This window comes from Diorhabda carinulata, chromosome 10 (assembly GCF_026250575.1).
Source record: "Diorhabda carinulata isolate Delta chromosome 10, icDioCari1.1, whole genome shotgun sequence".
Lineage (NCBI taxonomy): Eukaryota > Metazoa > Arthropoda > Insecta > Coleoptera > Chrysomelidae > Diorhabda > Diorhabda carinulata.
In genome coordinates this window covers 2,200,677-2,217,343 of record NC_079469.1, presented here as the reverse complement: position 1 = coordinate 2,217,343, position 16,667 = coordinate 2,200,677, and the positions used below count along the sequence as shown (strand labels likewise).

General features: G+C 33.4%; 1 protein-coding gene across 2 annotated transcripts; it reads right to left on the bottom strand.

The window, feature by feature from the left end:
- Window positions 1–1,178: 1,178 nt before the first annotated feature.
- On the bottom strand, window positions 1,179–15,891 carry LOC130898996 (uncharacterized). Of its 2 annotated transcripts, none has more exons than XM_057808646.1 (9): window positions 15,785–15,891; window positions 11,373–11,585; window positions 8,529–8,660; window positions 8,304–8,467; window positions 8,110–8,253; window positions 7,859–8,055; window positions 2,135–2,367; window positions 1,904–2,077; window positions 1,179–1,849 (listed from the first exon to the last, which is right to left on the bottom strand). In XM_057808646.1, exons 2-9 carry the CDS (start codon window positions 11,575–11,577, stop codon window positions 1,668–1,670), a joined length of 1,431 nt encoding a protein of 476 aa, XP_057664629.1. In that variant the 5' UTR covers window positions 11,578–11,585; window positions 15,785–15,891; the 3' UTR covers window positions 1,179–1,667. The 2 variants fall into 2 exon arrangements, with proteins under 2 accessions (XP_057664629.1, XP_057664630.1); XM_057808647.1 differs by lacking the exon at window positions 15,785–15,891 and adding an exon at window positions 15,224–15,394.
- Window positions 15,892–16,667: the final 776 nt, after the last annotated feature.

Genomic DNA, 16,667 nt, shown 5'->3' with positions numbered 1-16,667 from the left:
AGATAGTTTAAATATTCGAAAAATCGGATGCTCAGAATCGGAGAATTTTCCACACAGAAATCAGAAGAGTACGGATGCTCAGAAAGTCATTAGAAAATTAAATATTTGGAGGCTCAGAAAATCGGAGAGTACTTCACACAATAATCCGCAAGATGCTTGGAAACTCAGAAAGTCGGATGCTTAGAAAATTAAGTATTTGGATGCTCAGAAAATATGAGAGTATTTCACACAATAATCCGCAAGAAATAGATGCTCGGAAAATCAGAATTTCGTGAGCTCAGAAAAACAGATGCTTAGAAAATTAAGAATTCGGAGGCTCCGAAAACAGGAGAGTATATCACACAATAATCCGCTAGATACAGATGCTCAGAAATTCAGAATTTTGTGAGCTCAGAAAAACGGATGTTTGGAAAATTAAGTATTTGGCGGCTCAGAAAATAGGAGAGTATATCACACAATAATCCGCAAGAAATAGATGCTCGGAAAATCAGAATTTCGTGAGCTCAGAAAAACAGATGCTTAGAAAATTAAGAATTCGGAGGCTCCGAAAACAGGAGAGTATTTCACACAATAATCCGCTAGATACAGATGCTCAGAAACTGAGAATTTTGTGAGCTCAGAAAAACGGATGTATGGAAAATTAAGTATTTGGCGGCTCAGAAAATAGGAGAGTATATCACACAATAATCCGCAAGAAATAGATGCTCGGAAAATCAGAATTTCGTGAGCTCAGAAAAACAGATGCTTAGAAAATTAAGAATTCGGAGGCTCCGAAAACAGGAGAGTATATCACACAATAATCCGCTAGATACAGATGCTCAGATATTCGGAGTTTCGTAAGCTCAGAATTTTAAAAATTTGAAAACCCAAGAATTCGGATGCTCAGAAAGTCTGAGAGTTATAAAATAAATACACTAAATTCAAGCGATTGAAAACGTGGAACATTGCAATTTCGTTAGCTCAGAATCTCAGAATATTAAATATTGAAAACTTAAGAAATCTCTCAGAAAGTCGGGAGATTTTGAAACAGAAACGAATTAAGAACTAGGATGCTCAGAAAGCTGAGATATTGACATTTCGACAAAACTGAAACTTCAGACGCTCAGAAACTTAAAAAAATACAAAATTGGATGGTCAAAACTGAAGGTCTCGGATAATTATAACATTCAAATGATCGGAAACTCAGAAAAATACAAAAGTGGATGGTCAGAAATTTTAAAAACTGAAGGACTCAGATGCTCAGAAAGTTAGGACATTGGAATCTAGTACTTCGAAAAATTTGATTCTCAGAAAATCATGAACACTCATGACACCAAGAATCCAGATACTCAGAAATTCGGGATGATCAGAAAACCGGAAAGTCAGAAACGCCGTATGCTCAGACACATCAATTTCGTAAGCTCAAAAATCCCAAAAAAATCCAAATACTTTTGCTTCAGAAAGTTCAGAAACTTTGAATCTAGGAGCAGCGCATCGTGTGATCAGAAATTGCGAGGGCTGGCATATCTCAAACTCAAAAGCTCCGACGCTCAGAAACTTTTGACCTAAGATATCGGCAAAACTCGAATTTTGAACTCCATTTTCTTTCTTGTTCTCAGAATACGAAAAAAAAATTACCAAATACATTCATTCGAAAAATTTCGTCATCAGCACCACGACGACCTCCCTCATTTCTGAGAACTGTTACTAAAATGTACACTGTGTTGAGATAACCTAACCTCAATATCCTCACAGTTACCTCCCGGATCTACCTCCAAAGAATTTTGAGCGCGTGTTGGTTGCGGAGAAATTTGTGGACTAACTTCTGGTGTAACTTGAGGAGTTCTATGAGGAGGGTATCTAGAAACGCCTGTAGAAAATAGACATTAAATGAGTTGTAAGCTCGAATATTATTACTACAAACCAGGAAGTCTTGAATCCGAACTTATGGCTCTTTCTAATTTTCCCTTGGCGATGGCGCAATCTCTTTTCCTCGGTCTCGATCTACAACCGACATCGGACGCGTTGGAGCTTCTCCGTTTCGTCGAAGATGATCGGCAGTGAGTGTAATGTGTTGGTAATTGATGCGCCGAACCTCCTAAAACGAACGAACTATCCAAAATGGCACCATAGGCAATATAATAATTGATTTTACCCCTTTTGGAAGTGTCTTTCAAATTGTGGTTTGGTAATTTGACTGAACAAGAATGGGAGCTTCGTCTAATTGTTTCATCTTGTACGTGGCTGACTTCTTCGTCGACTCTCCTTTGTCTCTTTAGTGGGTTTCTACGTTTATCTTTGATGCGGAGTGTTACGGGGCATTCTAAATGTAAATCCATCGCCATGGATCCCTGACTTCCGCACGGATGTATGGAATCATTACTTAACCTAAAATATATGATTTAATCTGATGTAAACTCGGAAATTTTATAACCCTGATGCTCCAAATCCAAAAACTAAGTACCTACCTACCTTGTCTACCAGTAGCTCAGAAACCAAAAAAAATTGAAAAACCAGAAACTTGAGAATCAATTACTCAGAAAGTAGAAAATTTAGATTTTAATTAGGTTGGTATCTCAGAAATTTTGATAACTTCTTTCCAGACACTTTTTCGAAACAAAGAAACTCAAACATTCGAAAAAACCTGAACTGAAATTCGACATTTATGAGCTCAGAAATCCGGAAATACAAAAAACTAGAAGCTTGAGTACTGAGGAGTTCGAAATTTCGAAGTTTTTGACAATTTGGTAGCTCTAAAGTTCGAGAATTCAACCTCAGAAGCCTAAAATGTCGAAAATCCAGTTTCTAGAAATTTGGTGACTCATAAATTCAAAAAAAAGTCATTCGTAGTATCAGGAAACGAAGAACTTACTATAGCAGTAACTCAGAAACCCAAAAAACAAACTCAGATAATGCAGAAACTCTGAAATGTAGAATATCGAACATTTAGAAACTCAGAAAACCAGAAACTTGAAGAATCAATTACCCAGAAAGTAGAAAATTTAGATTTTAATTAGGTTGGTATCTCAGAAATTTTGATAACTTCATTCCAAACATTTTTTCGAAACATAGAAACTCAAACATTCGAAAAAACCTGAACTGAAATTCGACATTTATGAGCTCAGAAATCCGGAAATACAAAAAACTAGAAGCTTGAGTACTGAGGAGTTCGAAATTTCGAAGTTTTTGACAATTTGGTAGCTCTAAAGTTCGAGAACTCAACCTCAGAAGCCTAAAATGTCGAAAATCCAGTTTCTAGAAATTTGGTGACTCATAAATTCAGAAAAAAGTCATTCGTAGTATCAGGAAACGAAGAACTTACTATAGCAGTAACTCAGAAACCCAAAAAACAAACTCAGATAATGCAGAAACTCTGAAATGTTGAATATCGAACATTTAGAAACTCAGAAAACCAGAAACTTGAAGAATCAATTACTCAGAAAGTAGAAAATTTAGATTTTAATTAGGTTGGTATCTCAGAAATTTTGATAACTTCATTCCAGACACTTTTTCGAAACAAAGAAACTCAAACATTCGAAAAAACCTGAACTGAAATTCGACATTTATGAGCTCAGAAATCCGGAAATACAAAAAACTAGAAGCTTGAGTACTGAGGAGTTCGAAATTTCGAAGTTTTTGACAATTTGGTAGCTCTAAAGTTCGAGAACTCAACCTCAGAAGCCTAAAATGTCGAAAATCCAGTTTCTAGAAATTTGGTGACTCATAAATTCAGAAAAAAGTCATTCGTAGTATCAGGAAACGAAGAACTTACTATAGCAGTAACTCAGAAACCCAAAAAACAAACTCAGATAATGCAGAAACTCTGAAATGTTGAATATCGAACATTTAGAAACTCAGAAAACCAGAAACTTGAAGAATCAATTACTCAGAAAGTAGAAAATTTAGATTTTAATTAGGTTGGTATCTCAGAAATTTTGATAACTTCATTCCAGACACTTTTTCGAAACAAAGAAACTCAAACATTCGAAAAAACCTGAACTGAAATTCGACATTTATGAGCTCAGAAATCCGGAAATACAAAAAACTAGAAGCTTGAGTACTGAGGAGTTCGAAATTTCGAAGTTTTTGACAATTTGGTAGCTCTAAAGTTCGAGAACTCAACCTCAGAAGCCTAAAATGTCGAAAATCCAGTTTCTAGATATTTGGTGACTCATAAATTCAGAAAAAAGTCATTCGTAGTATCAGGAAACGAAGAACTTACTATAGCAGTAACTCAGAAACCCAAAAAACAAACTCAGATAATGCAGAAACTCTGAAATGTTGAATATCGAACATTTAGAAACTCAGAAAACCAGAAACTTGAAGAATCAATTACTCAGAAAGTAGAAAATTTAGATTTTAATTAGGTTGGTATCTCAGAAATTTTGATAACTTCTTTCCAGACACTTTTTCGAAACAAAGAAACTCAAACATTCGAAAAAACCTGAACTGAAATTCGACATTTATGAGCTCAGAAATCCGGAAATACAAAAAACTAGAAGCTTGAGTACTGAGGAGTTCGAAATTTCGAAGTTTTTGACAATTTGGTAGCTCTAAAGTTCGAGAATTCAACCTCAGAAGCCTAAAATGTCGAAAATCCAGTTTCTAGAAATTTGGTGACTCATAAATTCAAAAAAAAGTCATTCGTAGTATCAGGAAACGAAGAACTTACTATAGCAGTAACTCAGAAACCCAAAAAACAAACTCAGATAATGCAGAAACTCTGAAATGTAGAATATCGAACATTTAGAAACTCAGAAAACCAGAAACTTGAAGAATCAATTACCCAGAAAGTAGAAAATTTAGATTTTAATTAGGTTGGTATCTCAGAAATTTTGATAACTTCATTCCAAACACTTTTTCGAAACATAGAAACTCAAACATTCGAAAAAACCTGAACTGAAATTCGACATTTATGAGCTCAGAAATCCGGAAATACAAAAAACTAGAAGCTTGAGTACTGAGGAGTTCGAAATTTCGAAGTTTTTGACAATTTGGTAGCTCTAAAGTTCGAGAACTCAACCTCAGAAGCCTAAAATGTCGAAAATCCAGTTTCTAGAAATTTGGTGACTCATAAATTCAGAAAAAAGTCATTCGTAGTATCAGGAAACGAAGAACTTACTATAGCAGTAACTCAGAAACCCAAAAAACAAACTCAGATAATGCAGAAACTCTGAAATGTTGAATATCGAACATTTAGAAACTCAGAAAACCAGAAACTTGAAGAATCAATTACTCAGAAAGTAGAAAATTTAGATTTTAATTAGGTTGGTATCTCAGAAATTTTGATAACTTCATTCCAGACACTTTTTCGAAACAAAGAAACTCAAACATTCGAAAAAACCTGAACTGAAATTCGACATTTATGAGCTCAGAAATCCGGAAATACAAAAAACTAGAAGCTTGAGTACTGAGGAGTTCGAAATTTCGAAGTTTTTGACAATTTGGTAGCTCTAAAGTTCGAGAACTCAACCTCAGAAGCCTAAAATGTCGAAAATCCAGTTTCTAGAAATTTGGTGACTCATAAATTCAGAAAAAAGTCATTCGTAGTATCAGGAAACGAAGAACTTACTATAGCAGTAACTCAGAAACCCAAAAAACAAACTCAGATAATGCAGAAACTCTGAAATGTTGAATATCGAACATTTAGAAACTCAGAAAACCAGAAACTTGAAGAATCAATTACTCAGAAAGTAGAAAATTTAGATTTTAATTAGGTTGGTATCTCAGAAATTTTGATAACTTCATTCCAGACACTTTTTCGAAACAAAGAAACTCAAACATTCGAAAAAACCTGAACTGAAATTCGACATTTATGAGCTCAGAAATCCGGAAATACAAAAAACTAGAAGCTTGAGTACTGAGGAGTTCGAAATTTCGAAGTTTTTGACAATTTGGTAGCTCTAAAGTTCGAGAACTCAACCTCAGAAGCCTAAAATGTCGAAAATCCAGTTTCTAGATATTTGGTGACTCATAAATTCAGAAAAAAGTCATTCGTAGTATCAGGAAACGAAGAACTTACTATAGCAGTAACTCAGAAACCCAAAAAACAAACTCAGATAATGCAGAAACTCTGAAATGTTGAATATCGAACATTTAGAAACTCAGAAAACCAGAAACTTGAAGAATCAATTACTCAGAAAGTAGAAAATTTAGATTTTAATTAGGTTGGTATCTCAGAAATTTTGATAACTTCTTTCCAGACACTTTTTCGAAACAAAGAAACTCAAACATTCGAAAAAACCTGAACTGAAATTCGACATTTATGAGCTCAGAAATCCGGAAATACAAAAAACTAGAAGCTTGAGTACTGAGGAGTTCGAAATTTCGAAGTTTTTGACAATTTGGTAGCTCTAAAGTTCGAGAATTCAACCTCAGAAGCCTAAATTGTCGAAAATCCAGTTTCTAGAAATTTGGTGACTCATAAATTCAGAAAAAAGTCATTCGTAGTATCAGGAAACGAAGAACTTACTATAGCAGTAACTCAGAAACCCAAAAAACAAACTCAGATAATGCAGAAACTCTGAAATGTAGAATATCGAACATTTAGAAACTCAGAAAACCAGAAACTTGAAGAATCAATTACTCAGAAAGTAGAAAATTTAGATTTTAATTAGGTTGGTATCTCAGAAATTTTGATAACTTCATTCCAGACACTTTTTCGAAACATAGAAACTCGAACATTCGAAAAAACATGAACTGAAATTCGACATTTATGAGCTCAGAAATCCGGAAATACAAAAAACTAGAAGCTTGAGTACTGAGGAGTTCGAAATTTCGAAGTTTTTGACAATTTGGTAGCTCTAAAGTTCGAGAACTCAATCTCAGAAGCCTATAATGTCGAAAATCCAGTTTCTAGAAATTTGGTGACTCATAAATTCAGAAAAAAGTCATTTGTAGTATCAGGAAACGAAGAACTTACTATGGCAGTAACTCAGAAATCCAAAAAATATAAAATCAGAATACCCGTCATTTTCAGAAACTCTGAAATGTTGATTTTCGAACATTTAGAAACTCAGAAACCTGGAAAATTAGAAGTTTAGTTACTCAGAAAGTCGAAAATTTAGACTTTCATTAAGTCAAAGACTCAGAAATACGATGACTCATAAATTAATGCAAAGGAATATCAGAAACTCAGAAATATTCAATTTATAGGGTCTTATCGACGAAATTAGAAACTCAAACGTTTATAAACTCAGAAAATTAGACATACGAGGATTTAGAAACCTTGAAACACGAAAGATCACGAGCTCTTATTCTCAGAAACACGAAAATTTGAGTTTTTAACAATTTGGTTCTTCAGAAATAAGAAAATTCTTTCTAGACCGTTAATCTCAGAAAATTTGACGTAAAGAAATTCGGAACATCATGAAGTTCAAAATACAAAAGTAGAGATACTCAAAATATTGAACATTCAGAAAATCCAGGTTTCCATAAATACGATTGCTCAGAAATTTTAAAAGTTTCAGTGCTAAGAATATCAAAAATTCCCGACATTTTCAAAGCTGGGAAAATCGAAAACTTTGAACTTTGAGGTGCTAGAAACTTAAAATGTTCGTATACTCAGAAATTCTGTGACTTAGAAAAACAGAGTCAAAAACTCAGATATTTGTAAACGCTGAAGCCCACAAACTTTAATAGAAAAAAAAAACAAGTAGTAGTAGTAGTAATGAACGGTGCTCAGAAACTTTCCGAGGTAAGAAAATCAGAAACTTTTCAATAGGGATACTCAGAAATGCGAAAATTCGAAAGATAGTATAGAGAAAATATTGAGAAACTCAAAAATACTAGTAATTTCCCCAAAAACCCGAAAACGATAAATTGGGAATTTTCTACGGGAGAAATTTGAAAAACCAGGAAATTTTTTTTATTTTATTACCTATAATTTCCCGCCGTTTCGTCAACGGACAGCGCATGTCTCTGCAGCAGACCCGGATTAAGTAGAGCGCATGCGGCGAAAGTCTTCGGCTTCGTATTAGATTTTTGGGGCACGGGCGTACGGATATGCGGCGATGGAGGCTGTTCCGTACGTTCTAATACAAGATCAGGAGCGGAAGGACTTCTATTTATAGATCCCTATCGAGAAACTAAATAATATATCTCATACAACCAACTAAACGTTTAACCCACCTGCGGAAGTTTGAGCAAATTCTTATTCTGTTGCGTTTCCAACGCAAGGCCCCTAGAAAAATGTAAAAAAGACTGAGTCAACGCCCTTCTATCCGTCGAGGACGTGCTCTGATGAGTATAAGGGTGTTGAGTCATCGTTTGAACCTATAATACACCCTGTATCACAAATTGTAATCTCAAAAAACGATTTTTACCTGCACCGCCGATGTTTTCAACGAGCTGTGTCTACTGCTACAGCTGCCGTGACCGCAAACGCTCGGAGGACCCGTCGTACTCAGTTTGAATCTAGCCGGTACGACTTTAGCTGCGGAATCGCGCGCTTCGAAAGTCATAACGCAAGCCGCCACAACGATAAAACCTGACGACGTTTTCATAAAATGTTTATCAGTTTATTTAATTCGAAGACCTGTCTAACTTACCCCCGACACCCATTACGATAGGACCGGCGTAGGATAAATTGTTCAAATGGAAACTTTTCGTTTCGTTTTTCGTTCGAAACGTGAAGTTTCCTTTGAACTCCGGAGTTGCTGATAGATGATCGGCGTAATAACCTAAAGAAAACAAATTAGTAGACGTTTCTCGTCGAACGATTCTTTAAATAATATAAATTTGATTTACCGGAGTCAGGCCCTTATCAGCGGAAGACGTAGTTTTACTTTCGAACAATTGGGTATTTATTGAATATAAATGACGAGTTATTTAACTGGATTGTTTAGTATCAACATTTGAAAGGTAGGCTGACACATAGCTGGCGCTACTAGTACTAAATCCATATGATTTTCAGTTGGCCATAACCTTCAAAATACTCGTATATAAATTTGCCACCTGTCCTATCATTAGTTTTTGAGCTACGGCATTTTGAGTGGAGCAACTTTTGTTGATTTGAAGAAAATGGAGGTCTAGCAATAGTTCAAGGTTAGTAGAGACGTCTAGCGTTGATTCAAGACTAAAAAAGACGCCAAAAGATGGTTGAACGTTAATATAGAGGTCTAGTATTGGATCAACGCTAGAAAAAACGTCCAGACATAGTTGAGGGTTGATAGAGTCGTCTAGCATTGGTTAAAGGTTACAACAGACGTCCTAAGATTATTGAACGTTAATAAAGATGTCTAGCATTGGTTTAAGGCTAAAAAAGACGTCCAAAGATGGTTGAACGTTAATAGAGACATCTAGCATTGGTTTGAGGCTGGAAGAGACGTCCAAAAATAGTTTAAGGCGTCTCGTATCGTTTCAAGGCCAGAAGAGACGTCCAGAGATAATTAAAGGTTAATAGAGACGTCTAGCATTGATTTAAGGCTGAAACAGACGTCCAGGAATAGTTGAACGTTAATAGAGAGTTCTAGTATTGGATCAACGCTAGAAGAAACGTCCAGACATAGTTGAGAGTTGATAGAGTCGTCTAGCATTGGTTCAAGGCTAAAAGAGATATCGAAAGGATGATTGAACGTTAATAGAGACATCTAGCATTGGTTTGAGGGAGGGAAGAGACGTCCAAAAATAGTTTAAGGCGTCTCGTATAGTTTCAAGGCCAGAAGAGACGTCCAGAGATAATTAAAGGTTAATAGAGACGTCTAGCATTGATTTAAGGCTGAAACGGACGTCCAGAAATAGTTGAAGAATGATAGAGACGTCTAGCATTGGTTAAAGGTTAAAAAAGACGGCTAAAGATTATTGAACGTTAATAAAAACGTCTAGCATTGGTTCAAGGCTAAAAAATATGTCCAAAGCTGGTTGAACGTTAATAGAGAGGTCTAGTATTGGATCAACGCTAGAAGAGACGTCCAGAATTAGTTGAAGACGTCTCGTATCGTTTCAAAGCCAGAAGAGACGTCCAGAGGTAATTAAAGGTTAATAGAGACGTCTGGCATTGATTTAAGGCTGAAAAAGACGTCTAGCATTGGTTAAAGGTTAAAACAGACGTCCTAAGGTTATTGAACGTTAATATAGAGGTCTAGTATTGGATCAACGCTAGATGAGATGTCCAGACATAGTTGAGGGTTGATAGAGTCGTCTAGCATTGGTTCAAGGCTAAAAGAGATATCGAAAGGATGATTGAACGTTAATAGAGACATCTAGCATTGGTTTGAGGCGGGAAGAGACGTCCAAAAATAGTTTAAGGCGTCTCGTATAGTTTCAAGGCCAGAAGAGACGTCCAGAGATAATTAAAGGTTAATAGAGACGTCTAGCATTGATTTAAGGCTGAAACAGACGTCCAGAAATAGTTGAAGGATGATAGAGACGTCTAGCATTGGTTAAAGGTTAAAAGAGACTGCTAAAGATTATTGAACGTTAATAAAAAATATGTCCAAAGCTGGTTGAACGTTAATAGAGAGGTCTAGTATTGGATCAACGCTAGAAGAAACGTCCAGAATTAGTTGAAGACGTCTCGTATCGCTTCAAAGCCAGAAGAGACGTCCAGAGATAATTAAAGGTTAATAGAGACGTCTGACATTGATTTAAGGCTGAAAAAGACGTCTAGCATTGGTTAAAGGTTAAAACAGACGTCCTAAGGTTATTGAACGTTAATATAGAGGTCTAGTATTGGATCAACGCTAGATGAGATGTCCAGACATAGTTGAGGGTTGATAGAGTCGTCTAGCATTGGTTCAAGGCTAAAAGAGATATCGAAAGGATGATTGAACGTTAATAGAGACATCTAGCATTGGTTTGAGACTAGAAGAGACATCCAGGGGTGGTTGAAGGTTGATACAGACGTCCAGAGATAGTTGAAGGTTAATAGAGACGTTTAGCATAGGTTTAAAGTTAGTAGAGACCTTTATTTTTGGTTTAAGGTTACTTGAAATGTCCGGAGATAGTTCGTGGTGTACAAAAAGACGCTTAGAATCAAGATTAACACAGATATGTCCGAATAATGTTATAGAAGCTTCCAGCATTGGTTCAAGGCCATCAGAAACATTCAGAGTTGATTCAAGGTTGCAATAGTGATCCCGGAGACATTTCAAAGGTTAGCAAACACAAACAGAAATATTCAAAGGTATTTGAGAATTTCGAAAATTTCGAAATTCGGTAGAAAGGTCTAGATGTTGATTCTAAACAACGTTTCCGATCAATTTTTTTCATATTCACCTCATAAAAGATACTTTAATAGACAAATTTCCTACGGTTACTCGATTTAATTTATGCCAAATATTTTTTACGTCACATTGAATGTTTAGCTGCCTATAGAATTTCCAAGTCGCGAAAAATACTTAAAAATACTTAATTAGTAGCTTACTTTATGATTAGCCCTCGTATATGCTCACCTATGGTGGCCATTGCTGCTCCTAATACCATCAACAGCAAACCTAGACTGAGAGCCTTACAGGCGTTCCAAAGACATTTTCCGTTGACTTTCCCCCTGACGACTTGAACGTTCCATTGGGCACCGGAAGCGGGATGAGCTCGACGAACGACTTCGGAAGCTCCTCCTCGAGTCCATCCGGTGCTGAGGAATGCACCTTGATGCATTCTGAGCTCTGAAATTGTAAATTACCGTATCGAATCTTATTTATATTGCTGTCGATAACATTTACAATCGCCCAAATGTATGACGTCATCATAAAAAAGAAAGTATCAGTACTACGAAGAAACGTCAGTTAACAAAAGTATCATCCTGTAAATTTCGACTCTGTTAATTATTTTTAATTAGTAAAAACAATTTGTTAAATTATTTTATTGAATATATTTATCATAATAAGGTTTGAAACATTCTCGTAATGTGTAAATATTCCAAATAAATTAATAAATTTGTATAGTTTTGTGTCACCGAGCTTATACGATACTAGACGAAGTTACGCGATTGTTCACGTACAGTTCTTAGCTTGATTCTACTACTTCTAGGACCAAAAAACAAAGTTAATAACAAGAGAATCCTTGTCTAAGGATGCTTCAAGCCTTCGAAGTACATTCCTTTATTGATATGATGAGTTGAGGTGGTTTCTATTCGAAATAACGACCTAGCTTAACAACATAGACGTACAACGTATTTTATATTTTTCTAAATACGATTTTAACATTTTAAAAATATTTTCATATAATATAATAGAAAAAAAAAATTAACAATCCCTAGATTTTTGTTTATACCAAAGTTAAATGGTAGCTAAAAACCGAGTCTTTGAAAAAATTCGGTGTAAGTGGTCTTCGAATAAATTGGATTCTTGAATGGATTACGCGGGAAAAAATGGCGGTCTTCACATAATAAGATATGGCTTCGATTTAAAACTCCCTACTGAATGGGGTTTTCGTTTTCCTTTGTCGCTTTTCCAAATAAACGAATTAAATATATAACGAACGGGGAAATGAAGACATTCAATCTTTCGATAAAACATGACTGGTGAATACCCACGACAGTTTTAATTAAACTGTTTTTAATGAAATGAATGTAACTCTTGTAAACGTATAAAAAGTGTGGTTATGTTTTATTTAAAAGTATATGGAATGTAAAATTTAGACTGTAATTGTAGATGTAAATGTTTTATAAAGAAATATATGATTCTAAGCGTTGATTACTCTAACATGTAAACATAACATCGCCATCTCTACGTCTTATTTATAACCAACAAATTTTATCTGCTTTAAATTATAAAACGAAATTTGAAAAGTAATTAATAATAATTTGAAAAATGTAACGTTTCATAATATTTATAAATTATACGGGTGGTATAAAATATATTAAAGAATTCGTAGTTATTATTTAATTATGACCAACCATCTTTTGACAATCACCCGACAATTTTAAAACGCTAGTAAACTCTCATAAGCAAACATTTGAAGGTTATTTGTAAAATTATAGCGTAGTGAAAAAACTTTTTAACGGGTTAAAAATTCGATCGAAAGTTTTACATTTAATTACGTTGTTTCTAATACTTGAATAAAACGAAACTGGAAAATAAAGTTACGAAACATTTAAACTCGTATAAATTCTAAAACTCGACACATTAATCAATACGGTACGTGTAGAAAGGGGTATTAAGCAGACTCATTTGAATATATTTGAGATTGTTTTCAAAAATAGTAGTACAAATGCCGATTACATTTGAAAAAAGAGAGGTGATTATTTTTGTAATTGAATGAATTAATCAGTAATAAAAAAAAAGAAATTTCTTCTTCTTTTTTAATAAACACTTGTCGTTGACGTAGTGGTCGCCGTGGTTAAGTGGGTTACTAACCGAAGTCGAGCACAAATCCTGGTGTAGACAACAACGAAAAATAAAGATTCAGGTGATGTCCTTGAGGGTTGAATATACACGTATGTATACTCGAAATTGTTAAAAAAACTATTTTTGGTACAAGTTTAAATTTGAGTTTGGGGAAATTTGATATAGAAAAAGAATTGTTTGTCTAGTTGAATTTGGAGACGCCATTTTTCGTCCTAATTTCAAAGGGGAAGTCATTTTTATCCAAATTTAACCATTTTAAATTTGGGCAAGCCATTTTTTTGTCCAAATTTAATTTAGAAAACGCATTTTTTGTCCAAATTCTATATGGAAAAAGAATTCGTTTGTCTAAGTTGAGTTTCTTGTCCAAATTAAATTAGAAGAAGATGTTTTTTGTCCAAATTGAAATGGAGAAATCATTTTTTGTCAAAATTGAAAATAGAAAAGATATTTTTTGTCGAAGTTGAAATATAAATCATTTTTTGACTAAATCGAAATATGGGGAGCCATTTTTTGTCAAAATTGAATATGGAAATGGAATTTTTTGCCCAAGTTGAATTTGAACAACACATTTTTTGTCCAAATTTTATTTGGGAAAGTCATTTTTGAATGTTTGGTCCAAATCGCAAAAGGAGGAGCCATTTTTGTCCAAATTGATTATGGACCACCCATTTTTTGTCCAAATTTAGTTTGGGAAAGTCACTTTTGTCCAAATCGAAATAGTGGGAGTCATTTTTTGTCAAAATTTAATAAAGAAAAAGTATTTTTTTCTGTCTAAGTTGAATTTGGACCACACATTTTTCATCCAAATTTAATTTGGGAAAGTCACTTTTGTCCAAATCGAGGAGCCATTTTTTGTCCAAATTGAATATAGAAAAATCATTTTTTGTCCAAGTTGAATTTGGACAACACATTTTGTGTCCAAATTTAATTTGGGAAAGTCACTTTTGTCCAAATCGAAATAGGAGGAGCCATTTTTTGTCCAAATTGAATATAGAAAAATCATTTTTTGTCCAAGTTGAATTTGGACAACATATTTTGTGTCTAAATTTGATTTGGGAGTCATTTTTTGTCCAAATCGAAATAAGGGGAGCCATTTTTTGTAAAATTGAATAATGAAAAATTTTTTGTTCAAACTGTATTTGGAAAAGCCATTTTTTGCCAATATTTAATTGAAAAATGGAATATTTTTTCAAAATACTAAAGAAAAAACCCATTAATTGGAATTCAAAAAAGCGACTTTTACCAAGATTTTATTTGGAAACAAGTAATAGTCTCTGACAGCTAAATCCTTGGTGTCAGCTATAATTTTTTTCACTAAATTACTTATTTCCTTTTTTATATAAAAAACGCAGCTTGTTCAAATTATGTCAGAAAACAAATAACAACCCCATTGGAATTACTAATATTAACTTATATGATAAGTTAGGTTAGGTTATATGATAACAGGTGAGAAAATTGACTTTTTGACTCGCCATCGTATATACATTCATAAATAAATGAAACTCATTATTTTAAACCTGGTATACTTTACGTAAATTATTTATTTTATACTACGAAAAAGTAAATAATCTATCTTATAAGATGTTTCTTCTAAAAATTGTAGTGAATAAAAATCAAACAATTTACATCAATTGGTTTGCGACATAACCTCAAAATTAAAAATAAAAGTACAAAAAAACAAGTTTCTGTTGTTTGTATTTATTTCTCCCATAAAAACGAATCGATATCCATCGAATTTAGTTGAAAAATAATTATATTTTGTTTCTAAATAAAGCACAATTTTATATTTCATACAATAATATATTTATTTTAAACGTCTATTTTATATCATATCATATAATCTGATTATCAAATCAAAAATAGGAGCTTCCAAACAAGTTTTTTGTCGATATTAGTGGATTGTATATGCAAAATTAAAGACCCCAATCTTCATTTTAACAACAAAAAATACTCACCCAAAAACGTGTTTTAAGTATTTTCACTAATTCACAACACATATCTTCATAACTGACAATACTTTTAAGTGAATCTACTCATTTTCTATAAAGATTTATGGTAAAAACACTTTTTAATTATGATTCTCCCAGCATCTCAAAGGACCCACGCGGGCAACAGGTACGATCATGCGCCGTGTGACGCACAACGAATATCGACCATTTTAACAGAGATGGACTTTAAGAAAGATGACGTCTTTTGTGTTTTAATGATTATTAGATAATGAACAGATTAGTTCAAGAGGTTAATGTACTTCAATATAAAAAGAAATTATCTTATTTCTCCAACATGTCATGTAAAATATACTCATACTTAATAACGTATTTTTTATCGTCTTATAATCTTTTTATCTCCACCTTGTATATTGTTATTTTTGCTACATTCTTCTAGTTGATCTTTGAAATTCGTATAATTTTTATTCTAATTATAAAACTAACCTAACCTAATTATAAAACGTCTACGGTTTACTCTGTATATTCTTCTTTTCTAAAATCTTTCGTGTATATGAAAAAACCACTTACATAAATTCTTGATGTCGCGGAATTGCTTTTTTTCAGAAGTTTCTTTGGAATGTAATCATTTCCAAGACGAGCATGTGGCAGCATCTTCGTTCTGATAATGGGTTTTCTGAGTATGTTTAAAAAATGTACAAAATTTTTGTCTACAATTTCGTAAAACACATAAAAAACAATAGATTTATTTTAATTTTACTTTATTTTTACAATGTTTTTAAAATTCCTAAGTAAAATATATTAATAGTTATATATTCGTAAATTTTATTGATCTGACAACACCGGTTTTATCGAGTGAAATATATCAATACCATTTTCATTTGTAAACATATTCAGAAATAAATATTTTTGATAAAATTAATTTATTTATAAGATCTAATCTCTCCACAAACATATAAAATTTCATTTTGAGTAGCTAAATTATGCAAAACATTTTTCACTAAAATGTTTACGTGATAAAATAATGGCGACTACAGTTCGTTTTGTGTATTGTGAATCAATAATACATTATTATTTTTAAATTAGTAACTTTTCATTTTATCTTGAATCAATTTCCCAATAAAACCAGGTATTTCTAGATGTTTTATATTGATTACGAATATATGAGAACCCTTAACAATTAATTTTCAAAGTTTAGTTGTTTAATATTAATAATTAACCTTAAATTCTTCTTTTTTTTACGACGCCTCTGTAACAATAAACCGTACGGTTCAATTGACCCGTTTCCAAATTATCTGTTCTACCATGGATAAATAACTGACAGGTGAAGCTAAACGAGCCTGTGTCTGGTAAAAAAACCAGTCACACCTGATCGGAATAATTACATTATCTCCCTTCACTTGTTCTAAATTTACGAAAAACGGAATTTTTTTACCTATAGGGTACTTAATAA

What these genes read in the sequence shown, in the direction of transcription:
- LOC130898996 (XM_057808646.1), bottom strand. Translation starts at nt 11,577, where the DNA reads ATGCATCAAGGTGCATTCCTCAGCACCGGATGGACTCGAGGAGGAGCT. An exon ending in AGCAGCAATGGCCACCATAG is followed by an intron (nt 8,661 to 11,372) that starts GTGAGCATATAC and finishes TGTTTTCTTTAG; the next exon opens with GTTATTACGCCGATCATCTA. An exon ending in GAAAGACACTTCCAAAAGGG is followed by an intron (nt 2,078 to 2,134) that starts GTAAAATCAATT and finishes CGTTCGTTTTAG; the next exon opens with GAGGTTCGGCGCATCAATTA.